Below are 26,615 nucleotides of genomic sequence, written 5' to 3' on the forward strand. Positions count from 1 at the left end.
AATTTGTCGAGGCCAATAGGGAGCAATGAGAATCATTTTGGCTCTCAAAACGGTGGCTTTCTGGAGAACTTGTGGAATCAGTGGAAAGGGAGGAAAGGCATAAAGAAGTCCCTGGGGCCAATCCTGGGTTAGAGCGTCCCTGGGGGGATGGCCTGGCAGTGGGAAGAGAGAAAAGAAGTCTGGGCATTTGCTGTTTTGGGGAGTAGCAAAAAGATCACAACATGGGCGGCCCCATTCTAGAAAAATCTCTTCCACTATAGATTGTTTGAGAGACCACTCGTGAGGCATGAGAATAGCTCTGCTCAATCTGTCCGCTAGAATGTCAGTTTTCCCAGGGATATGTGTTGCTACCAGAAACCGATGAGAGGAGATCGCCCATTGCCAAAGTCTGAGAGCTTCTCGACACAAGGGGTAGGACTTGGTTCCACCCTGTTTGTTGATATACCATACTACAGACATGTTGTCTGTGTGAACTGCAATTGTTCCCAAGGGAAGAAAGTCGTTGAGGGCTTGCAACGTTAAAAGCACTGCTCTCATCTCTAGGACATTTATGTGCAGGTGGTATTCGAACGGTTGCCACGTCCCATGAACCATCCTGCCCTGATAATGACCCCCCCCACCCGATCAGGGAGGCGTCCGTAGTGACAGTGGCTACCGGGGCCGGGGATACAAAGGGTCTGCCTTGGTGAATTTGGGGAGAAGTAATCCACCATGAAAGATGATTCTTGCAAATTTGTGTCACCAGGATTTGGTGACGCAATGGAAGTTGTTGGTAAGACCACTGAGTGAACAACATCCACTGAAGCAGACGCATGTAGAAGCGGGCCAGTGGAAGGAGGGTAATGGCCGCAGCCATGAGGCCCAACACCTTCAGAACCATTCTGGCTTGTACCTTTTTGCTGGCAAGGATGATCCTCACGTGACTTTGTATATCTGAGATTCTTTGGTCTGTGAGGGTTGCTGACATCTGAACAGTGTTTAAGTTTGCGCCTATGAAAGTAATAGACTGGCAGGGCAACAAGGAGGATTTTTCGTAGTTGATCGAAATTCCCAATTGAGTGCAGAGATTTAGTGTGCAATCCCTGGCTTGAAGAAGTTGATGCCTGGTGGTGGCTGAAAGGAGCCAGTCATCGAGATACGGAAACACCTGGAATCCTTGACGTCTCAGGTGAGCCGTGACCACTGCCATGCATTTGGTGAACACTCTGGGGGCTGTAGTGAGACCAAAGGGCAGGGCTCTGAATTGAAAATGACTGGACCCCAGCCGAAAGCGGAGAAACCTTCTGGAGCGTCTGTGAATTTTTATGTGATAGTACGCATCCTGAAGATCTATTGAGCACATCCAGTTGTCCTTCTCTAGGAAGGCCAAAATTGACTGAAGTGTGACCATTCGAAATCTTGTCTTTTTCACAGACTTGTTGAGTCTGCTGAGATCCAATATTGGTCTCCAGTCTCCGTCTTTTGGGGACCAAAAAGAATCTTGAGTAGATTCCGGGCTCTAAATGGTCTGTTGTAACTGGCTGAATGGCTCTTTTTTGTAGAAGCTTTAATACTTCTAACTCTGCAACTTCCCTTAGACTGGGTGGTACATCTGGAAGGGAATTTGTGTGAGAGAAGGGACTTTCCTCGAAAGGAATTTTGTAACCCTCGGATATAATCGACTGTACCCATCTGTCTTGAGTGAGGGAATGCCAGGCTTCTGGGTACAGCGATAGTCTTCCCCCGACTGCCTCCAAGGATGGACAGTCGGGCAACATCTCAGGGATGCTGGAAGGGCTTGTCAGAGAGGCTCTCTGCTTCCCTGGTTCTGTGGACCCCCTCTGCCTCTAGAGCGGCGTCTGTTATTATTACCCCCTCTGCCTCTAGGGGTAAACTGACCACGTGTATCCGACATGACTCCTTGGGATTTGCGGAACCACATCTTTCCACCCTTCTGTCCTTTAGGGTAAGGCCTAGAAGGGGTGGAAAAACGGACCCCTACGGCAGAAAGAGTCTTGCCGTCCTGTTCACACCTGGTCAATGTATCCTTCACTTGAGGGCCAAACAAAGCTGACCCATCAAAGGGAGAGTTTGTGAAGGACGCCTTAAAGGGATCTGCAAAATTACAGAGCCGCATCCAGGATTGACGTCTAAGAGCCACCCCTGTACCTGCGGCTCTACTCGCTCCATCTGCTGCATATGATATCAGTCGCATGGAGGAGTTAGCTATAGAATTAAGGATTCCTAGCTGAGAAGCAATTTTCTCTTGAGCCCCTGCAGCCGTAGGATCCTATACTACTTCACCTAGTTCCTTAAGGATGTCCCTTTGGAGTCTGGTGAAGTGACATAAGTAGTTCAGCGCGCATAGCAAAGGTCGCTGAAGAGAACATCCGCTTACCATACCTATCCATAGTCCTAGAATCCTTATTAGGAGGATGGACAGGTACGGAAGGATCGGCAAGTTCCTTCTTAGTGGCAGCCGCCACCACCATGGCATCAACAGGGACACCTTTCGTAAGGAATTGCTTTTCCGAAGGGGCAGTAATAAATTTAGACGGCCTCCTAGGAACTGGCTCTACAGAGTCAGGAGCAGCCCAAGCCTTTCGAGCAATAACCTCCATAAGGGGGTCGAAAGGCGGAGACACCCAGGAGGTGGAGGGCCGAGATCCAAACGCCTCTAGGTATACCGACTCATCCTCAGAGGGATTTGTGGAGGCCAGTTTCCCCTCTGTTTTAGGAGTTCTAGGATGTCTGAAAAGGAGACATCCTCAGAGGGGGATCTTGGGGATCCCTCCGACTCATCTAAGTCGGTATCTGAAGTGATAGACTCAGGGGAGTCTAGGTGTTTCCTCTTACAAGTCCTCTTGCGCGGAGGATCTCCTGACTGATCAGGAGAATCCTCGGAAGAGGGGGTTATTCCCAGTGGGGAAACCTGAGGCGGAGGATCTCTGGGTCCGGGAGCAAGAGAGATGGCAGAGATATCGACAGGCACTGTAGAGGGAGGAGCTAAGGGAATAGACTGCTGGCTGAGCCCAGTGGCCAGCACACTCTTCATCACCTCGGGCCCCTCCCAGGGAGGTCCGAGAGAACCCGTTCAAGAAACCGGGACTCCAGGGCCCACCGAAGGGAAGGCTCGAGGCAGATGTCGGAGCCGAGCTCACCAAGGCCGAGGCTCCAAGGGGAAGAGTGGGGTCGGACAAGGGTCCGATGCCACTCACCCCCTCGGAGGAGACCAGGGAAGCCCGACCACCGAATCCCTCTAAGGAAGGTCTCGAAGAGGAGATAAGAGTAGATGCCGAGGGTGCAGAAGGGGGGGGTATCCGCCCCTCAGCCATAGCAGAAACTATCCCCGAAGACTCCAGCTCCAAACTCTGAGGTAGAGTCGAAGGAGGAACTTTTAGAGGGTGTGGACTAATAGTCGTCTGTTGAGACGGACTATGCAGCATCTGGGCCAGTGCCTGTGATTTCAATAATCTACTGACCACCCTCTCTAAATCATGGTCTGAAAGCCTGGATGACCTAGATGATCGGCTCCAATGGCTCTGTTCCAAGAGGAGAGGTGAGGCCGGAGCCGAGAGTATCAGTTCCAAGGAAGGGGACCTGGACCTCTTCCTCGAAGGAACCATCGGAGCCGAAGAAACCATAGATGCAGACGGAGCCGAGGACTTTTCGGCTCCGAAAGAAAGTCTCGATGCATTGGCTCCAGCCGGAGCCGATACAGACATAACAGTAATGGTGTCGGAGCTGGTTGGCGCCGACACCGAAGCCTGAGCCACATGGTGGTCGGAGCCAGTCGGAGCAGACACCGATGTGACCGTAACAGTATCGGCACCGATAGCCATCGGTGCCGAAGATTTTTGCAAAACAGGATCGGCTCCAGCCGGAGCCGATCTCGACTCCGAAGGAGTCGGAACCGAGGCCACAGGCTTAGACACAGAAGCCTGGGCCTTGGAAGACTTTGAAGTCTTGCTCGGAGCCGATTTGGCCAGAGAGCCCTCCGGTTTAAGGAGATCCCTTAAAATCAACTTATTTCCCCTCTCCTGCAGGACTCTCTGGCTAAAGGAATGACAAATCGCACAGGAGTCCTGCAGGTGGAGAGGTCCCAGGCAATATAAACAAGAAGTGTGACCGTCTGTCAGAGACATCTTCTGACAGCACGAGTCACACTTCTTAAAGCCTGAGACCCTTTCTTTGGACATAGTTGCACAAACAGAACACCACAACACAGTCCCAATCAGACAACTAAAGTTATCTAAAAAGTATTGTAACTAACCTCTCACATACACACACCCTAACAGGGGGGGGGGGATGGGAGGGAATGAAGGCCCGACTAAAGAAGGGAAGGAAAAATAATTTTAGTCAGAAAAGGGCTTACAATTAAGTAAAAAGGAAGGTATTTTAAAGAAAGGTGAAAAATATTAAATTTTAGGGGCAAAAAGCAGTTAGAAGCTAACACTTACCAGGAGCTGGCAAAAGGAGGACCTCATCAGCTAAGCGGCAAACGAGATCTGGGTACTTACCGCCTTGCATCATGGGATATGGGGCTCCCTCGAGCTGGTAAAAGTGACTCTCGAGCTTAGCAAAGTGCCGAGTCGAGGTGAGGATCGGCTCCGAACCCATCAAGCAAGAACGAAGGCGAGATTGACAACTTAACATCAAACTGTTTATGCTTATTTTGAAAGTAAAATAAAAGTATTAATAGGGGGAAATGTCAGAAAAATATGTATTAATGTGTGTATTAGTAATATGTTTAGTGCATTTAGAGCCTAAAAGAGTTAACACATTTATTCTATTTCACACTGCATAAATCTGTACAAACTGCAGTTGCTTTCTGACCTTGTATTGTTAGCTAAAATCTTGCTTATGCCTTGGAAATTTACTGAGAAGCAGATGATTTCTGCTTACGTTGGGAAAATAATGAATAGAACAATACTACCTGTATGAAACCTAGACAAGGAGTTCCGCTTGTGCTATGAGAAAATACACAGCTGTAGAAGTAACACATAATTAGGACAAAGCCTGCTTCAAAATATGAACTGCAATCAGCATTTGCTTGTATCTGTATTAGAAGGGTACCTTGAGATGTAACACTGTACAATAGAGGCTTGTAAACGGATTACTGGTCACCAAGGCCAGGTTGTTTTTCTGAAAAGTTTCTCACAAATCTAGTCATGTCAGCAGAAAATCTGAGTAACATCTGCTGCAGTACAATGCTTAAAGTTGTGTTTGATTACGTCAGCTTACAAGGCCATGTCTTGTAAAACAGTATAAAAATGAACATACTTCCTGTTAGTAGTTAGACAAATCCTTGTATTTCCATGTTTTTGTCTCCTTGCGGCAAGTAAATTAAAGTGCCTTAAATGAACCTTACGTGTATTGATCTTTGAAGTTTTTTCCTTTGACAGTTTGACAGCTATTGGATTCTAGCACCATCTTAGGAAGGAAGGATGGGTTGATTCGTAAAGCTACCCTATCCTTATGAAAAAACAGGTAAGGAGGCTTAGAAGATGGGGCTTGACGTTCTGACACTCTTCTAGCAGAGATAATGGCCACTAAAAAAGACGGTCTTCCAAGTTAAAAATTTTAGTTTGCATTTGGCCGACGGTTCAAATGGAGATCGAGTCAAAGACTGTAAAATAAAATGCAGATCCAATGAGGGGGGATCTTTAAAAGGAGGTCTAAGAAGAAAAGTTCCCCTTATAACGGCCTTACAAAGTTGGAAGAAGCTTAAGACGAATTATTTACTCCAATCTGAAAATTGGAAATAGCAGAAAGTTGTACTTTAATGGTCGAAGAACTAGCACCTTCATTAAAAAATTGCAGCTAAAAATTCAAGAACTTTAGGTACTGGTGCTGAAAAGGGATCAATGTCACTTTGATGTGCCCAAACAACAAATCTTTTCCATTTACTTCTGTAAATTTTCCTACTGGAAACTTTGTGGGAAGATAAAAGAAAGTGACGGATGAGAGAAGAGAGCTTGTGCTGTCTAGCTATTAATGGAAATGGATAAGCCATACTGTCAGTTTTAGGCCTAAAATGTCCAGATGTATCAAATTTGTTGGGTGAGACAGGAGGTCAGGAATTGGATCCAGAATCCATGGTGAGAAACTCAGATGAGGCCAGAGAAAAAAGAACCAAATCTGACAAGGCCAATAAGGAGCAATGAAGATGACTGTGCTCTTCAATCGAGATGTTTTCTGAAGAAATTTGGGGATTAGAGGTACTGGGGGCAAAGGCATAGAGGAGAGCAGGGGGGGCAATCATAGAGAAGAGTATTTCTTGGTGACTCCCCCAATGGGGGGGTCAGGGCAAAGAAACTGCTGCACTTATTGATGGGAGATGCAAACATGTCACAGCAAAGCTGGCCACATCGACAGAACATCTTTTCCACCACTTTCATGTTGAGAGACCATTCATGAGGCATCAGAATGAAACTGCCTACATTTGTCTGCTATCACGTTATATTCCCCTGGAATGTGCAGTGCTATCAGAAATTGACTAGATGATATCACCCACTGCCACACACTCAAAGCTTTTCAACAGACAAGGAGGAACCAAATCTTAACCCCCGTTTGTTGATGTACCAGACCATATACTGTCCATCTGAATCGCAATAGACCCAGAAGGAGAGTTTTTTGGAAGGCTTACAATGCTAGGAGGACAGCTCTCATTTCTAAGATATTGATATGCACATTGTTCCTCTTCAAAGGACCATGTGCCCTGGACTGTCATTCTCAAGAAGTGCCCCCCTACACCCAATTTGGGAAGTGTATGTGGCAATTATGGCCTTGGGCTTAAGAAGAATGAAGGGCTGACCTTGCATTATCTGATCATAATAAATCCACCACAGGAAGTAATTTTTGCATGCCTGAGTTATTTTGATTTGGGTGGAAAAAGCTTGAGGAAGAATAGATCACTGTCGCTAGGGTCCACTGAAGTATTCTCATGTGGTATCTTGCAAATGGAACAAAAACTATTGCAGCAGACACTGACCTCAAAGCTTGAAGGATCAATCAATCTGAGCGAGAACAACTTTGGATTATCTTTCTGACTTGAAATCATATTGTTTGTACCCCTGGTAAAGGAATGGAGGCTGTCAGGAATACTGTGTCGAACAATGCTCCTATGAACTGCAATATTTGAGTTGGTTCTAGCTGAGATTTGTTGTGATCGATAGTAATTCCCAGGTGACAGTATAATTGTAGTTCGTAAGCTCGTATTTTTATCAACCGATGCCTGGTTGGAGCAGTTATGAGCCAGTCATCTAAGTAAAGAAACACCCATAATCCTTGCAGTCTCAAGTGAGTTGCCACTACTGTCATGCATTTGATGAACACCCTGGGGGGTGTGGTGAGACCGAAGGGCAGAGCCCTGAATTGGTAGCAACTGGCTTCCAGCTGGAAGCGTAGAAATCTTCTGGATTGTCTGGTCATTTTTATATGATAGTACACATCCTGAAGCTTTATCGAGCAGATCCAGCAATCCTTGTGCAGAAAAGGTAGAATGGATTGAACCATGACCATCCAGAACTTGGTATACTGAACTGACTTGTTCAGACTGTTGAGGTTCAAAACTTGTCTCCAGTCCCCTATTTTCTTTGGCACTAAAGAATTGTGAGCGTGGTCTGGGGGTACACCTCTTGGATGACTATTTTCTAGCAGCTTTTGTATTCCCAGTGCTGCTGCTTTCCTTTTAGTGGGTTGAACATCGAGAATTCTGTTAATTGCTAAGGGGGTAGGGAAAAAGGTATAATATAACCTCTGGATATAATCCTCTGCACTCATGAACATTTTGTAATCTCTAGCCAGGCTCTCTGGTGCAGGGATAAATGACCCATGGCTGCCTCCAGAGGTGGACAATCGGGCCTCCTTCCAGGAGCACTGGTACGATCTCTAGAGCCTCCTCTGGCACATGGATGGTATCTTCTGTTAGAGTTCCCCTACTCCGTCCCTGAAGGAACTATCTCCACGTGGATCTTGGACTTGACCCTGGGACTTTCTGAACCACATTTTTCAACCACCTTGATGATTCCTAGAAAAGGTCCTTTGAGGAGTCAAAAAACATATGCCCACAGCAAATCAGGGTTTTTATCTTCCTGCTCACACCTGGATATTGTGTCTTTAACTCTGGGGCCAAACAAACAACATCTGTCAAAGGGAGCACTGATAAAGGAAAACTTGAATGGCTCCACAAAATCCCACAGGTGCATACAAGCATGTCTCCTAACTGAAATATCTGAACCTGCTGTCTTTGAGGTACCATCACCTGCATGTGAGATGAACCTCATGGATGAATTTGAAATATACTGTAGGGCAGCCAAATGTGGGGCACCCGAGCTCTCTGCCTCAGACGTAATGGTCCCACAGAGGGATTTGATAAGTTCTTTAATCAAATCCCTCTGGAGCCTTGTGAAGTGTACCAAATAATTCAGCAAATTAAGTGCCAAACTTGCTGAAGCATAAACACGCTTCCTATTCTGTCCAGTGCCCTAGACTCCCTGTTAGGTGGATAAACAGAAGAACTTTATTCTGTAAGTTCCTTCTTTATGGCTGCCACTATGACTATGACATCAACTGGTACTCCTTTGCTCCAAAATTCCCTATCCTTAGGTGGGGTCAGTATCCTGTCTGGTCTCTTGGATGTTGGCTCAACAAAATCAGTTCCTTCCACGCACATCGAAAGATCAAATCAATGAGCTCATTGGCGGGTGGAGTCACTCAGGAGGTAAATGGGCTAGCCCCAAAGGCTTCCAGGAATATTGATTCTTCTTGGAAAGGGTTGTTGGTAGACCAATCACCCATTTGCTTGAGGATCCCTAGTACGTCTCCAAATGAGATGCCATTAGGTGGTGATTTTGGGGGCCCTTCCCCCTCATCGAAATCAGTATATTCCGTGACAGACTCCTGAGGAGAGTCTAAGTGCCTCCTTTTGCACTTTCTCTTCCTAGGAACATCCTTGGTGGGATGTTCTGGAGAAGTATTACAAGACATCATTATACCTGTGGGGGTATTCTGGAGACTTTGAGCTGGTTGCCCCTGTGGTGTAGGAAGTTGAGGCTCAAGACACAAGGACAACTGGGACCGAGAAGTTAGAGCCAAAGAGGGTGGGATACATGCTTTCTCTTGGAGCAGAGAAAACAGTCTCAACTACCTCAAAAGCAGAATGCCTCAGACAGAAATAAACCAACAGCTCCAAGAAGACATGCTTCTGAACCGTTGGCTCCTTCCAACCTGAAGGCAAAACACTTGAAGCAGGGGTCGGAGTTGAGACATCCACAGCTGAGGCTCCAAGGGGTAGAGACGGCTCCGACAATCTCATAGTGGACTCCAATACCTCAGGTCCAGCACCAAAGCTACGGTTCCAACAATAATCCTACTCTGATGTGTTCGGAGCTGGTCCACTCAGAGACAGTATCTGTACAGACAATATAAGAATCTTCAGATCTGATACAGATGGATCCAAGATTCTCGGCTCCAACTGCTCTGAAACCAAATGTCGGATGGGAGAAGGAGACAAAATACATAGCACTGTACTAATGAAGGTCTCCGAACCTGATGGAGTAGGAGCAGGGAGAACCCTCACTTGAATTAGCATTGAGAGAAAATTCCTCATCATCCTATCCACATCTGCTTCAGTCAGACTTCTGCAGGAACGAGAGGAGGAAGCAATGGATGAAGTCCTAGAATGGTGATGTCTTTCCAGGAAAGGAGAAGGGAAACAGGAAGATTAACAGATCCAAAGTTGGAAACTACCATATATGATGAGACCTATTTTTGTACTTCTTCTGATCCGAGGAGGTTGGATCCAATGTCACAGATTCTGGATCTGAAGTGTTCAGATTGGAGAATTTTGTCTTTGGATCCAACTGAATTGGATCAGATGGTTTCAATATTTTCTGAGCAAGGAGCAGAGCTTAGAGAAGAACCTGAAGGGACCGTAGGATGCTTTTTGGCCTCCTTTTTGTCATCTTTCTTAGGGGTTTGAGCCCCAGAGGATGTCTAAGGCATTAATGCTCTTAAAATTTATTTTTATGGTCAATAAGGGCTCTAGGATTAAAAGCCTAACATATATCACATACAGTGTCCAAATGGGCCAGGCCTAAGCAATAAAAGCACAACTTGTGTGCATCTGCCAACAGAATATTATGGCCACACGCCTTATATTTTTTTAAAGCCTAAAGACTTCACAGACATATCTACATATGTTAGCAGAAACAGAACAGGACAGAAAAAGAGGAAGACATTTTTTTTTTAACTTTAAGATAGTTACAAAAATAGGAAAGAAAGGAAGTATTACCAGCAATGGTAATTTAAGGTACTACTTCAAAGGTAAGGGAAATGGAAAAGAGAAATACCAACAATGGTATTCAGAAATTACACTAAAAAGTGTAGGAGGGCAAGAGAGGATGTAATTCAATAAAGAAAGAAAATTTTTTTATATATGTATACAAGTCTACATTTACTCACAATAAACGAGTTACAACTCGAGAGCTAATAGCAACCATGTGCGTACATGAAGGTGGCAAATGAGATCTGAAGTATGGTAGAAAACTAGTGTATTGCAGGAAAGAGAGGAGCTTGAGAGCTTTCATTGTTCCAAAAGCTGAAAAAAGCAGCCAAGATGGATCTGAGGGAGGGATCTGAACCATTTTGCTGAGGAATGACTGAAAATGACGATATCAGATCTAGGAATATCCATCATAACGGGCATTTGTAAAGGATGCCTTGAAATTCTTGGTGCACAGAGGCAAAGCCAGACTTTTTATCCCATCATGACTTTTGTGTCTGCTACCCCTGCATCACCATAAACTACTTGGAAGGATTGGTAACATTAAACATAGTGACTACAGTGGCTTTCAGCTGTTTCCTAGAGTCAGCAGTGGGTGGTCTTTTCACTGAGGCAAATGCTTGTTCTGCAAGATCTCACTGAAACCAGGTCATGTGAGTGACATAGTTAAAAGCCTGTAAGGACAATGTGGCTGTAGCATACACCTGCTTCACCATCCTATCGCTCTTGACTCCTTGCTGGGAGGATAGACAGAGTCTAAATCATCCATCAGCTATTGCTTAGTGGACCAATACATATATCTCTAAAAGGACCTGCTCATCCTTTCAGGGTCGGCCTGTGGGTCAATTTCCCCTCTGTCATGAGTTTTAAGGTCTCACTGAAGGAGATATCTTCTGGAAGGGACTGTGGGATCCCTCAATATAGTCTTGAGTCAGTGTTCTAGGTGAATGACTCATCTGGAAATTCAGTGCGTCTCCTTTTACACGTCCTCTTCCTGACAACCTCAGATGGAGAAGAGTATGAGTTGTCAGAGGACTGGTCCTGTGTTTGGGCAGCTCTACTAAATGACATCTGTTCAACCCTGGACCTGGGATGTTTGACAGGGTCAAGACAAAGGCAGGAGGGTGTCCAAAGGAGGGGGCCAATGCTGATGGGGTGGTGCATCCAGAAGCAACTGGCCTGTACTGCTTGTCTTGAAGAGGCTATGATCCTATGGATGACCTTGATGGCAAAGCCAAAATCTGCCTGATCCATCCACAAGGGCCATCACTGCCCCTTCCACAGAAGAAACATGAAGTCTCAACAAGGGCATCTCCAAATCCAACACCAAAGACTGACCCAAGAAAGGGAGTAGCACCAAAGCCTTGAAGGTCAATGACTCAGACAATGAAAATGGCACCATGAGAGATCGATCTTAAGATGGTAACCAAGTGTCAACATTAAGGAGTCTGTCCCAACAGCCACTCAAATCTGAAGGTTCTGGGGTAAAGTGGCTCTGACTGCAAGTCCTCAATATCAAACGCAAGGGTGTGGTCAGTACCAAACAGGCAGGTTCCAGGCAAGGTTTCTGCCCAACACCACAGGGTCTGAAGGGTGGACCATGGCAGGAGTCTGTAAGGGGAATGAGGAACTAGCCCATTCCATCCTCAGAGTGGAGGGAGAAGGAAGAACACTCTTGGCTTACAATCCGATTCCACCTCAGTGGCTGTCCTGAAGGACTTGCTGGGTTACTGAGATGGAGGGAAGGAAGTCTACAGAGTTCTCTCTCAGAATTGCCTCAAACTGCATGTCAGGAGAGCTCATCTTTGATAGCAAATGGCTCTAAGAGAGAGAGAGAGAGAGAGAGAGAGAGAGAGTCGATGATGGGGATGTTGAGAGAACTGAAGTAGTACTCTAGCTATTTTTGACAATTATGTCATAGAAGATTCCTCAGACCTCCTTTTTTGGCTTGAATCCCAATTTTTTTTTCTCTGTGCTGTTTTTATTTATTCTTTTATTGTCATTCTCCTTGCCTTCACTTTCTTTCCTATGTTTCTCTGACACTCGATCTGGTGGTAGTAAGCCCATTAGAACTAATCTGTTCCTCCTGCCTGACAAGGCATGCTGATAAAACGCCCTGCAAATAGAGCAGTCAACAGTTAATCAACCCCCAAACAAACCATGCACTGCTTCTGCAAATTCTAGGGAGGATCTTATGCCTACACTAAAGACATTCTTTAAAACTCTTCTCCTTATCTCTGGAATCCATAATACAACAGTAGGTACAATTAAACAATTAAATACAGCAAAAAAGGGAAAAGGAATTGTTGATCTTCCTGGGTAACAAATGAATATTACTATTAAGGGAGTTAGGGGTTTGCATAAAGGTTAAGGTGCTTACCTAACAGATTCTCACCTTTGAAAAGAAACCGGCTATGCTCAAAATGTTCTACAATGAAAGCTAACATAGTACTTATTTATGAACCTATAAAAACAGACACTAGAATAACTCGTAGCAACAATGAAGTTTGTATGAAATGAAATCTAAAGGGACTGAAAATAGATAATCTAATAAAAATATACACTGAAAACTGTGGAAAAAGTAAGGAATACAGCAAAAATTATTAGAACCACAGAGGTGGAGCACTTAGCTTTTAGGGTGAAGCCAGGACCCCGTTTGAACACTAAGGTGGCAAATGAGATCTGAATAAGCTTCATAGCCAGGTGTATTATGGGAGGAAAAGACTTAAAGAGACATGACGTTGGAGAACTATTTTTGCTGGGTTGGAGGCTGGATCTGGCAAGCATCTCAAAGACCAAACTTTCAGATCAGACGGATGAAAAGAACAGGATCATTAACTTTTAGCCATAAGTACACTGGCTAGTGTTAAATAAATAGACTAAACTGTGGACTACTGTGTCATGCAGTAAATTATGGAAGCCTATCAATCCATCTGTAGGTTGCTTGTCATCAGCCAAAAGCAAGTGATAATGAAAAAATAACTAGCTATTTTGTAAATGCAAGAAAATGAATGCATTGTTTTCATTATTTCCATTGCTTTTTGTTTTCTTCTTTAAAACACTCTCAATAACTTCAACAAGAAACACTAGTCTAGATAGCTGCATCTACAAAGAAATGGGAAATTATCTTTTAACTGCATAAATAACATGATCAATACACATTTAATTATTCACAGCAGCTTGATATCACAACTTCATATTAACTGGCTTGATTTTTCTCCCCTTCATCTTGTTGCAGTGTAAAGCTTGGAAACCTTACAACTAAGAATGGGTACTTTCTGACTGACTGTATACTATACAGAACTACTTTACAAAATAAAATGCAGTTTACATCAGGAAATCTTTAAACAAACATTAAGAATAACAACTGCTAACTTACAGTTACTTCTTCAGTCCACTAAGTGTTGTTCAAAACATTAATGACATAAGATGGGGTTTATGCTTAACTGTTTTCCTGAGTGTTTCAAACAGACAAAACAGTCAGTCTTCTACTTTTTTATCCACTTCTTGCACAACCACAGTTCACATCTTAATTACATCAGCGGAATTAATGCTTTACAGTTCTTCCACATATTCAGTAACATTACCTTACTATTACACTTTTTCTTGCTCATCTCAATGTCCCAGCACTGGTCATCGGTTTGAGTCTGGGGTACTCCTGATTCTTTGAAGTCAGTTAATTGTTTTTACTTTTCTTACTGGTCAGTCATTTTACTTTGGAACAATGGAAAAGATTTCATTGGTACAGCCTCTCTCTCCCTCTCTCAGCTTTCTTATTGTCAGAGCACTGAGAAGCAGAGCCCATTTCAGCTTGATGGTTTAGTCTTTGTTAGCTAAACTTATTTCCTCATAAGCCTGCTCTGCACCCAAATGCAAGTTGAGCCTCTAGAAAAAAAAAATCTTCTGAAGACAGTCGGATATAGCAACTTAAATCTTACACCCGCCTCTTGACATGCACTGCCTTCTGATGGCCTGATTTGGAGTGCGTGCACATAATGTGGCATCTCAATTACAAAAAAGTTCTGCTCTGGAAAACAAACTCAGCTGTAGAATTGTACTTAAATAAAATGTACATGGTCTCTCCCTTCAAGTTTCTGTAGTAAAGCAAAAATCTCAGGTTCTTTCTGCATGCTCTGTCCAACAATATTTTTTTGAAACAGCTCTCCTTGAGAAGCTTTATGATCAACCAGTCTTTCTTTCATTTCAGTCTCGACTTCTGCAGATTTATCAGCTCATCTGAATAGCTACTTACAGTTTATTCTGCATTTTCCCCCCAGCCTTTTGTAATTTACTTTAAAATAAGTGAGGCATTGGAAGAATATATAAATGCCTTCGAATGCATTTGATGTATTTTTCCTTTAAACTTCTAGAAGCCATCCACTGTACTAAAATTTGAAACCCGAACTGCTTTTTGTTGACCAGCTGCAAAGTTCTTCCCAAACAGTTTTTTTTTTCTGGTTAATTTTGCTCCTCCTTCCAAAACTTATTCTTTGATTTTTTTTTCATTCTGCAAGAGCTCTAGTCAACACTTTACTCACTTATTAGACATCTTAAAAATCTCAATACTATATCTGAACTTGATAAACCCTGTGTTTAAGAGGAGAAAGCATCTGAACTGAAGTTACTATAGCTTGCGTCTAAAGGTAAACTGCATCTGAATTGAAATGAGCTTGCCAGAACTACATACGAAAGGGAATACTGCATCTCAGTATAAAGAAAAACTGAATTAAAGTAAATATTGTTGCCAAAACGAGTATTGCTAAGTTGCCCAAGTTTGTTTTGTAAAAAAGGACCATACTGCTTTTGCCATGTAAATAAATAAGCAACCTGGCCTCAAACATTCAGAATAATCTTTGCTAACACACACATGTATGTGTGTATGTATGTATGTGTGTGTATATAAATATGTCTATGTCAGATGACTTGAGTTTTCATAAACTCGAAATTCATATGGTCGTAAACATATGATTGAGTTTCCCCAAACTCTAACATAAAAAAAAAACAAAAAAAAAAAAAAAAACATTTTTTTTTACATTTTTGCAGGGGGAGAAAGCCCCCCTGCACCCCACACACTCCCTGCAAATTAAACATACCAACTCTGAGATCGCACAACAGTGAGGAAAAGGGTAAATTTCCTGATGCACAGTGTACCATGATCACCATTCAAAAGCTTTGAGTTTTCAAAAACTCAATTGTATGGTCTCGACTATATGAATTTCAAGTTTCTGTAAACTCGATCAGCTGATAGGGACAATAAAATAAAACAGGACTGGCATCTGTGTTTCTGAATATTGATTTCATTTAATGTTAATCATCAAGTCTCCCACAAGACCTTTGGCAGCACCCATTCTCTACAATGGTCATCTGACAAAACTAGTCTTTAGAATAACTAGCGATTTAACCATTAGAATCTACAGTGGAATATAGTTGTGTCAATCCATATTTAAAGAAAGAAAAATTATTTTAAATAGATTACACTTCTATCTCCTGTTTTCAGGCTCTTCTTGAAACACTGCTGCTCAACTGATTCAATTACTGCATGTTGAGAGATTTCTGTGCAAATATGTTGATATACATACCAGAAAAATACAGCAGAAGCAAAGTGACTGAATATGCTAGTGTGCAGGAAAATATGCATTTGGGATGAGGGTATGCAGGCAATCAGAGTTACAAAACAGTTACATTACTCAGTAGCTTATAAATAAGATGTAACAAAGCATTTAATCACCTCTTTCCATCGCTGGCCAAAGTAACAGATGATGAAGACACAGACATGTGCCACAGAGATTTTGATGGCTCAGCATTCAAAATCATCACAATCACCGAATCAATGTGGGCAGAAAACTAGAAATATGAAATGGAATAACATGGTTAAACATTCAGAGTTACCCCCCAGTTATGCTCTGCTGAATACAGTCAGATAAATTGGAACATAGTATAGAAAAATGGCAGCATAGAGCAAAATATTTACTTCAGCAAAGGCAAAAATATTTTTATAAAACAATCTTCATCTATATATATATATATATATATATATATATATATATATACGCAGCATAAGTACACTGATGTTCGAATGCACATTAACAAGTACACTGAAGTTCGACTGCACATTAATAAGTACACTGAAGTTCGACTGCACATTAAAATGGTAAGTCAATCTGACAATGGCAAAACCCAAAACCAGTGCTAGCCAACTTAAGCATTATGCCTTGAATATCTCTGATGTAAACAACTATACTGAATCCAGTTTTCAATCCCAAACGAAAACTGGACTGCAGTATGCAATATCACATGGATTGCTTTCAGATCATAAAAACAATTTATTATCTTCTGTACCATTATAAGTTACATAATCAGGATTTATGAACTAAAACAAATGGGCTTCAACACATCTCGCATAGCTAAAGCATTAGCAGAGAGCATGCATCTCTGCTATAAGAAACATTTACATAAACATCTGTTTTTTTTTCCACTATAAAAAGAATGGCTACCTTATAACATAAAATATAATTTCTAAAACAATTTACAAAAAAAATCAATACACTAAAAACCTGAGTTATGGCAATTAAAGCTATTTTTAGTATTACCTACTGGTACGCAGTTGTGTAATATCCACAAGTATCAATGTCATTAAATTCTTATGCCAGACATCTTTTTATTTTTTATTTTCCTTTTATTTAATTTATATCCCATAATGTTGACATATTTTACACTGGGAATAATACAATGCCAAATACATTAGTCATCTGAAGAATACCTTCCACAGCAGCAAGCAAATAAGGTATCTTGTAAAGTCCTCTAAAGCTAGTTAGAAAGCAAAATTAGCCTCCCTAGCTAAGGATAACCATAAGACATTCTTTAGCTACATCCAAAATTTAAAAGGGACTGCCAAACTATGTGCCAAAATTATAGTTGCCTGTACCTCTCATACTGAACCTGAGGAAACTGCCAAACTGCTCGCCGACACATTTGGTGCAAACTTTACCCCCACCCCAATCCCCACCAGCCATACCCCAAAGCATATTCAACACCAGTCCTCTACCTAGTATCTCCAAAGAGCAGGTCATATCTGTGCTCACCAAGGCAAAAAACACAGCCACTATGAAACCAGATAACATTCTAGGCTGCTTACTAAACAATCTAAAACAAGACCTAGCAGAACCATTTGGGTCTCTCCTTAACCTCAGCCTGAGCATTAGCTGTGTTCCAGCAATGTGGAGAACATCAGCAGTAATCTCCTTGCACAAAAGGATTCATCAACCGACCCCGGGAATTATAGACCCATAAGCCTAACCAGCCTCATCTGCAAGGCCATGGAAAGAATCATCATGGACGTTATCAAAGGACATAGGAAACCTTTAAACTCTAGACCCAACCCAGTTTGGCTTCTTTAAGGGTAGATCATGCTTACTAAACCTGGTGGACTTCAAGAATGTCACCAAAGCCCTGAATGAATGTGAAACAGTACATGCTGCCTATCTTGTCTTAGCCAAGGCTTCTGACACAATCCCCTCACTAAGGTATCACTGAGAAACTCTCTCAGCTGGGGATTAACACATATGTCACTAGACAGGTAGCCAATGGCCTCACAAACAGAATGCATACTGTCAAAGTTGGGGATTCCACCTCTACCAGTAGACCAGTTACCAGTGGCATACCACAAGAATCTGTGCTGAGCCCTCTACTGTTTGTAATCTATTTATCAGAAGTCCAGTCAAAAGTAGATGGTCTGGCACTTACCAAGTTCACTGATGATTGCAAACTGGGTGCAGTTATCGAGTCCCCAAACAATGTTAACATATTACAAAAGGGGCTAACACAGACGAATGATTGCTGTCAAAGCCACGGACTAAAACTAAACACAAAGTGCATTATCCCATTTGGCAAAGAGAAAGTCCTTACAAATTACAGTACTACGTTGTTACAATACTGACAGCACTACCTTAAGCTCAAAACCAGTGGTGTGAGATTTGGGAATATAGGTTGATAGCAATCTAAACTTTGATCACCATATATCCACAGTGGTAAGGAAAGCTTTCTACATTGAGCATCTCATAAGTAAAGGTATCGCATCCAAGATTAAGGATGTTATAACTCCTCTGTACTCGACCCTCATGAGAACAATAACAGAGTACAATGGTCCCTTTTGCATGTACGTCACCAGACACCTGTAGCAGCTGGAGAGACCATAGAGGTTTCTCGCGTCGATATTACATTATCGTACGATTAAAACAGCGAACACTATTTCATCATACCAATAATGTCTAAACCAGAAAATAACCGAACACATGGAACAGCAAATTTTTCCCAGGGAAAAAATTTGCTGCTCCACAAAAAATAAAAACACTTAAACACAAAGGTAAGTGGGGGCTGCGCCCCCCACACCCCCATACTTAAATATACCAACTCCAAGAATGCACCATAGTGGAGGAAATGGCAAAGTCCCAAAGACATGCCCACCAAATTTTTTCCCTGGGAAAAAATTTGATGTTCCTTGTCTTCGCTATTTTGCCATTTCGACAGTAGCAGATCGACTAAATAGCTTTTGCCATTTAGTCCATTCGATACGCTAATATAGACCCGGTTTCTCACCAAGAAAATTCAGGGCCTCCAGAACGTGACTTACATGGAGACACTGACAGCCCTGTCAATGTACTCTATATCCTACAAGCTGCTGAAAGGTGTCTGGCCTACAGAGCAGTCTCTGACCCTGCTCTAATAGAAATGCTGCACATCCACAAATCAAATGGGACAAGAGTCACTCACAACAGGGATCTCAACCTAGCCTGTGACATTAACAGAACATGCTGGAGAGACAGATATATATCTCAGAGACTGCTGATCCTCTGGAATAAACTCCCAATTCAAGTGAAGTAGAGCTCCTCAATGACCATATGAAAGTGCAGCAAAGACAACTGGATGGGAGACCATAAAACTCACCCCAGGGGTGGCACACCTATGTCCCTCAATGACAAGGGTAGTTGGTGCTGATCACAGACTCACTGTGCAAATAACAACCATCTGATCAATGTCAATTAGGAAACACAGGTGTGATTTTATTTATTTTATTTTACGTTTGTTAACCGGGGGTGTCTGACTGGGCTGACAAGGCCCTTTTTCAGCAGACGTCCGGGGAGAAAAGCTCCACATAAAAAATTACAAATACATTTATATACTTAGACATGATCAATATACACACAAATTACAATAGACATGTTTTTACAGTGGTATGCAGCACATCAACAGTTACAGTGGAGAGAACAAATAAGAAAATATTAATTTAAAAATAAAGGTAATTAATAGATTTGTGGTGTACAGCTGAAATTTGGAATATAGGTAGAATACATACATAGTACACAAGTACAGTACATACATTGTACATTAGCCAGTGTTTGTGAGCAAGAGTGAAAACAGCCCCTGGGAGAAAAGAGCACAACATGGCTAGGCTTGTAAATCCCTAGGGCCATTAGCCTAGTAGCCTCCCATGAACCTTCACTTTTAGCTCACCTACGTTTCCCAGAGTTGAACACTGCTTCATCAATTTAACTCTACAGGAATCTGGTCAAAGCTGCAGCTTGTGGATCCCTTAAAAAGGTGTTTTTTCTAGGGGATGTGGGGGCCAAGATCTTTTTATTAAAATATACCAATTTCACACACAAACAAGAACACAGAAAAGAAAAAAAAAAATCACACATAAAAGGATTTACTGTTAATGGACAACACATATAGCGCTGGCAAATGTTTCTTGTGGAGAAAAGTAATAAAGGAGTGTAGCATCAAACAGCTGGACTAAGAATTTGAAACTCCTTTTTATATAAGGTTAAGAGTAATGTAATGCCATCAAGCTCATGTATTGCCTAAGTAATGTGCTGAAACCCAGTCTTCGAATACCACAAACCTGAATTCTCTAATCTGGACAAGTAGCAGAAATGGAATCCATATGACAATACAAAATACAAGCCAGTTCTGGTATTTGGCAACCTTCACCACCACATACACAGCCCCTGGGGGAAAAAGAGCAACTGAAAGATGGAGGTGGTTATCTCACCAGCAATCTAAAACATTCTCCACATGGATAAGAACAATCTCTGGTGACAACACAAGATGAACCGCATAAAAGCGTACTTTACAATAATGTTTCTTCCTGGAACTTTACAAGCAAATATGAGATCAAACAGAATACTGCATGTGACGTCTAATATGGCTGCACACTGATCAGAAGCTTACCTTTAGCTCCCTCGGTAAAACAGAAACTGAGAAAAAAGCAGTGCCACTGAAATTATCGGGGTAAAATTCAGTTATTGGCTAGCAAGTACACTGTCTTAACACCAGCAAAGAAAACATTTGGAAAACCTGAGAGAAAATCAACCAGGAAAAGTGAAGAGAAAACATTGTCTGAGAAGGATTCTGCAACTGCTCATCAAAAGGCAGTTAAAAGTTTCAGCTTTGTTTCAAGACATTGCTTCCAGTAATTTATTTATTTTTAAACAAGAAACATCTTTATTAAATTATTGCATATGATACAGACCGATACATTTATATAAATGAAAACAAATACTGACATAATTTTAGTTACAAATCTTATATATCACTTTTAATCTATCCAGTCATTGTCAGTCTGATATTACATAACTCATTCAGATCCTGCCTTACTTAAAACTTTCCTCCTCCTCTGCTTGTATTGTTCCCACAATTCCCATTTTTTCTATGTAATTTGCTCCTGCTCTTTTCTGAAGATCAGAATTACAGTTGTTTTACCTCTGTTACTATGTTCACTACTTCTAGTACAGCTGGTTTAGACTTCAATTTCCATTTTCTAGTAATTGCTTTTTGGCAGCAACCATAATTAGGAAACCTTTAAATCTGTCAACTCATTACACTCCCAGGAAACATGTCCCCAATTACCTTTTTTACCCCATCATACCTCCAACATTTGCTATCGACCTGAGGAAAAATTCTTTGGAGTCTACATGGAGTAAAAAAATATCTATGTTAACACTTCCAAGCAAAGATCCTACATCATCTAGACTTTGCTGCATATTTGGGAGAAATACATATATCCCCCATAGTTTCTTTGTGAATTGCTTATCCAATCTCTCTTCTCAATCCTTTCTAAGCTCCTCTGATTGATTCTTACAGTTATCATGCCATATTTTGTATGCTCTACTCATTATTCCTTTAACAGCAGCTTCTCTTCTAGGGTCTACAAAAACTCTACCAGTGCTGGTCTTTTGCTCAGGATCACTCGTCTTTTTTTTTTTTTTTTGCATATACTCTGATATCAATCTTTGATAGGGAAGACGATCTCTAGCCTGCAATCCAAATACATTACTGGCCTCTTCCTATTCTATTACCTTTCCTTCTCTAATTATTTGCTCCCAATACATTGATTCTTCTGCCAGTTTTCTCCAATAAATTCCAGCCCCCCCCACCCCTTGCCTACTGAATGTATCCCTAACTGCGATCCTCCCTATCATAAGAATATTGTTTCTCCATTCCTGTGATGGCTTAATTCTTAGAATACTTTCTACTTTATGAATTTAATATTCTGTATGGTTCTTGTGATTCTCCTTCAGGATCTACATCCAAAATCTCCGTCTCTCCTTGTTTCTTCAGCTCTCCCCCCTGTTTCATTCACCATTCCTTTCCACTATGAATTACAGGTTTCTGCTTGTGCTATGTATAGGAGGCTTAACTGTGTAGCTCTGAAGTACCCCTGCAAATCACGTAATCCCAAACTGCCTTGTTCTATTGGAAGAATCAGCTTATCCCACTTGACTCTTGCAGTCTTCCCCACCCAGATAAAATCCTTCAGCTCTTTATTAATTGCTATCCACAACTTTTCCTCTGGTTGATAAAAAAATATGCAATATGCCTGGCCTATGTATAAAACTAAAGGAACTAAAAGAATTTTAACTGCTTGTATCTTGCTATCTATATACATATAACAGAGCTTCCATTTTCTCAGTTTTTATATTATCTTTTGTTTAGTCTCTGCGCACATATCCTTAGCTGCCACACCAGAATCCTTTTTAATCCATACTCCTAAGTACTTCATTTTATCAAGGCCCCAAAAATATGGATACTGCTGAACCAATTCATGTGTAGGTACATAATTTACGACTATTCCCTTTGGTTTAGCTTCATTAATTTTTTTATCCCAAAAAGATCTGAAATGGTCTCAACATTGTTCTACAATACTGAAGTGTCCTTTTATGGTTTTATCAAGTATAAAATATCATCTGCAAATACAACCAGCTTTTCTTCAATACCATGCCAATTGTATTCTTGAATTTTTGAGTCCCTTACTTTCTTTGCCAATGGTTCTAAATATAATGCAAATAACAAAAGGGAAAGAGGACACCCCTGTCTGGTTCCTCTGCTCAAATGGAAATTATCAGAGAGGAACCCATCCATTTCCATTTTAATTTTTGCCTCCGATCCCTCATATATCCTCCTAATCAACCTTATAATTTTATCAGGGAATGCAAATACTTCATTGCCCTGCTCATAAACTCCCAGCTTACTCTGTCAAATGGTTTGCTGCATCACGACCCACTAACAGTCATATTTTCTTAACATCTTGCTTCCCTCTGGAGCATCAGTGTTCTGTTAATGTTGTCAAATGTTTGCCTTCCCTCCAAAGAATCACAATGATTCATTATCTTATCAATTTTGGCATCACCTTTGACACGCACATACATAAACACTTTGCAATCACGGTTTAGGACTGAAGCTGGATCTGATAGATCTTTACCCTCTTTGGGTATTACAGCCACCATCACTTTCTTCTAGGATGTTGGTGCTTTTCCTCCACTTAAAATACTGTTAAACAGAACCTTCCAGATCTTATCAGTTTTTTCTTCCTAGCTTCCAAACTTCCACAGGAATACCATCTATTCCTGTTGACTTTCCCATGAACTAGTTATAAATCACCACTTTCATCTAATCTCCTTCTATACTATCTTCTCTTATCCTAAATGTTAGTAATTGAGCCTCATCTACCTTTAACCTTGGCATATTTAACTTTTCTATAAATATTTCCATTTGTACCTTTTCTTGATTTTCTATTACTCTGCTTTATATAGACTTTCATAAAATTTCTGAAATATTTCTAGTACCTCTACAAGATCTTTTTATCTTCCTTGTTCTAGGCTCCTTAAACTTCGTGACAACCCTTTCTACTTTGTTGCCTGAGTTATTGTGCTAAACGTTTTTGCTCACTGCAGTTATCAAAAAGCAGTTATTTAACATCAGTCTTTCTAAACTCATGCAAATTATCGAGGTAATCCCTTATTTTCTGTTTAGCGTTCTGCAACTGCTCATTTTGTTCTGCGAAACTCCCCCTATTCTGCAATACTTTAACATCTGTCAGTCCCTTTAATTCCAGCTACTTCTTAACAATATCTCACTCTTATTTCCACCCTATTTTTAAACTCTAGTTTAAAATGTTAACCCATTCCCTAGCTCTGTTTTCATAAGAAATTTCTATCTTCTCTAATAACTCCTGAAAATTTTCCACTATTCATTCCTTAAACTCCTCTCTTTTCTAAAGATGGGTGGGAAAGCACCAGTGTCTCACTTTTATTTAATTATCCTGCATTTTTATTTTAGTTATTATTGGTGAGTGATCTGAAATAATTATTGGATACGTATCAAACTTTTAATTACATGGACATGTTCCTGTGAAATACAAGTTCTGTCTAGCCTATCTCAGTTTTTGTATCTTGGGGAATAATATGTAAATTCACTCCCAACTCCTACTACTAAATTCACATCTTCTATGCCAAATATTTTCTTAAACGTCTTCACAAATCTACCCTCCTTTGTTATATTTTCCCTTCTGGGCCCCTCAGACACATATTCTCTGCTGCAAATCAAATCCCAGTCCCCACCTATAAGTAATATTCCCTGCTAAAAGCTGATTATTTCTCCCAGAATTTTCTTAAGCTCCATTATAGCAGTTTTAGGTGGGATATAAATACATGCCAGTGTAATCCTTCTCTCCCCTGCCAGTAGCCAATTAGTACTACAAACCTACCATTATCTTTTTTTTATCTTCTTCTATCACTATTAGAGCTCCTCTTGCAATTAATATTAGTACTTCTCTTTTCCTTTGTCCCACGTATTCCGCTGAATAACTGTCTTGAAAACCTTTCTTTATCAAATTCATGTTCAGTTCTTTCCAAATGCGGGTTCTGTAGCACACCTAATTACACTCTACATTTTTAATATAGTTCACACTTCTTTCTTTTTTGTATATATCCTTAAGACCATTGACATTTAAAGATAATACAGAAAGTGTAATTATGTTAAAAAGTTATTATGCCTACCTTTTATGTGCAACACCTTTTTGCTAAGTATCTAGTTCCAGCTTTTGTATTACACACACACACTGATGTTTGGCAGGCTGATCTTTTAAACAATTGTTTCTTGTAATATCCATTTGAGCCTTTGTCACATCTAACAAAACTTTTTGTTTTATTGAAAGCCCTTCAACAAAAAAATACACCCCTAAAACCTGTTAACTTAACACACAAAACTATGTACACCTTCAAATATTTAAGTTTTACCCTTCTAACAGGAACAATTATCCCAAACTGACAGCCACACTCACAGGCTTGGGCTAACCTAAAAGGAAGGTTATCCATGCTAAGACACATGGTAGAGTCTGTGCTTCTACTAAGTGCTGTCTGCTTTTGTCTCATCTTTATTGCTCTCCCAGATTGGGAAAACACTTGAATGCTTTCGGAAAACGTTATCTTCTAGCCACTGAAAGAAAGAAGTATTCTGTTTTATTGTTCTTTATAAGATTGTCTCCATGGAGACATGAGAACCAGGTAGAGTTGCTTCTACAAGCATTTATTTATTTGCTAGAGGAAAGCTTTATTATATTAAATGTTCTTTTTTTTTATGTATTTGCTTTCTCTTAAAACTTGTTACTAGAGCAAGCTAAGGACCTTAATCCAGTCATTCCCCTATGCAAGAATGAGAAAAAGTACATCATTTTTTCTAGTATCATGCTCTTTTGACCATACTTTTCTTCTTTTTTATGTTGCAGTGCCTATACTTCTTAAAAATGAACAAGTAGAAAGAAAAAAAGCAAAACATAGGAACAACTGTTTGCTTTAGTATCCCCCATAAACTTAAATAACTGAGAACACTTTACTTTATAGCAAGCAAATTACATCATGGATTATAAAAATACTAGTGTTAAGAACTATTTTTTTTTACTCATAGTTAACAGTCTTCCCTTCTCTTCCACTTTCCTAAGTGTTCATCCAAGCATTAATGACGTGAATTGGAGCATATGCTTTACAGTCCCCTGTAAGTTTAACTAAGTCAAAAAAATCCAGTATTTCCAAGTTTTCTTGTTCTGTCATGTTTTACAAATATAATTAATGCTTTGCAATTACACATTTATTTGTCAATTTCCAAGTTGCTGGTTTTATTCTTCTTTATCCCCATCTCCCAAACCCAGTCTGTGCTTAATTTCCAATGTACTCTCAGTTCTTCTAGTAAACACTTGTGCTTTTTTCTATCTCTCAAGCATTTTCCAAAGGAACACTGGAAAAGGTTTCACTGGCACAGTCTTTCTGTGGGTTTTATTACCAGAAGAACAAGAAGCAGAATCTCCTTCCATTTCACAGCTCACTTTTTGTTGGACAAACTTTTGTATTTCCTCCTTAGCATTGTCTGCATCAAAAAGTATTCTGTCCCTCCAGGAAAGAATATTCTGAAGATAGCGGAGTACAGCAGTTTGAATATCATATGCCTGATTCTCGACATTCCCTGATTAGTGGAATAAATTTACTCCTCTTCTGCCTGGTGTAAAGTGAATAATCATTTTCTAGAAACGCTCAATTGTCTCCCACTTTTAGTACTTTGTCCTTCTGCCACAGTTCTATCAGAATAACTCCTTCTGCTGGTAGGTCTGCATCTTTACTATTAGAAGTCTAGGTTGCTTTCTCATGGCCAGGTTTTGAGTTTACACACAATGTGCTCTTTCAATAATAAATTCCGCTATGAAATGCTAGTCCAGTTGCTTATTTGTGCTTTCATAAAATTAATAGTCTGTTCCTTCCAGCTTCCCTAGTACAGCAGAAACTCTCAGGTTTTCCCTACATGCTCTGACATCTAACTGTATTATTTTTTTTTTTGAAAAATCTCTTCTTGAGCAGTCTCATATTCAGCCAACCTTTTCTTCATTTCGACCTCACACTTTTGCAGTTTTGCGACCTCATCTGAATATCTTTTTAAAGCTTGTTCCATTTTCTCCTTTCGTTATCTGAATTGGTATACTCCAGTGTTGCATTTATTTTAATCAGCTCTGAGTATATTTGAT

At 40.8% G+C, this 26,615-nt stretch overlaps 1 protein-coding gene across 1 annotated transcript in view; it reads right to left on the reverse strand.

The window, feature by feature from the left end:
* The window catches only part of KIAA0100 (KIAA0100 ortholog), a 2,229,983-nt gene that overhangs the window by 1,915,977 nt on the left and 287,391 nt on the right, over nucleotides 1-26,615 (reverse strand). Inside the window, exon 5 of the mRNA XM_044054400.1 lies at nucleotides 15,996-16,111. Within this exon, the coding sequence (XP_043910335.1) occupies nucleotides 15,996-16,111 (116 nt within the window). The remainder of the gene's footprint in view (nucleotides 1-15,995; nucleotides 16,112-26,615) is intronic.

The sequence above is a fragment of the Protopterus annectens genome, chromosome 13.part0 (genome assembly GCF_019279795.1).
Source record: "Protopterus annectens isolate FY-2018-M chromosome 13.part0, PAN1.0, whole genome shotgun sequence".
In the NCBI taxonomy this organism is placed as follows: domain Eukaryota; kingdom Metazoa; phylum Chordata; order Ceratodontiformes; family Protopteridae; genus Protopterus; species Protopterus annectens.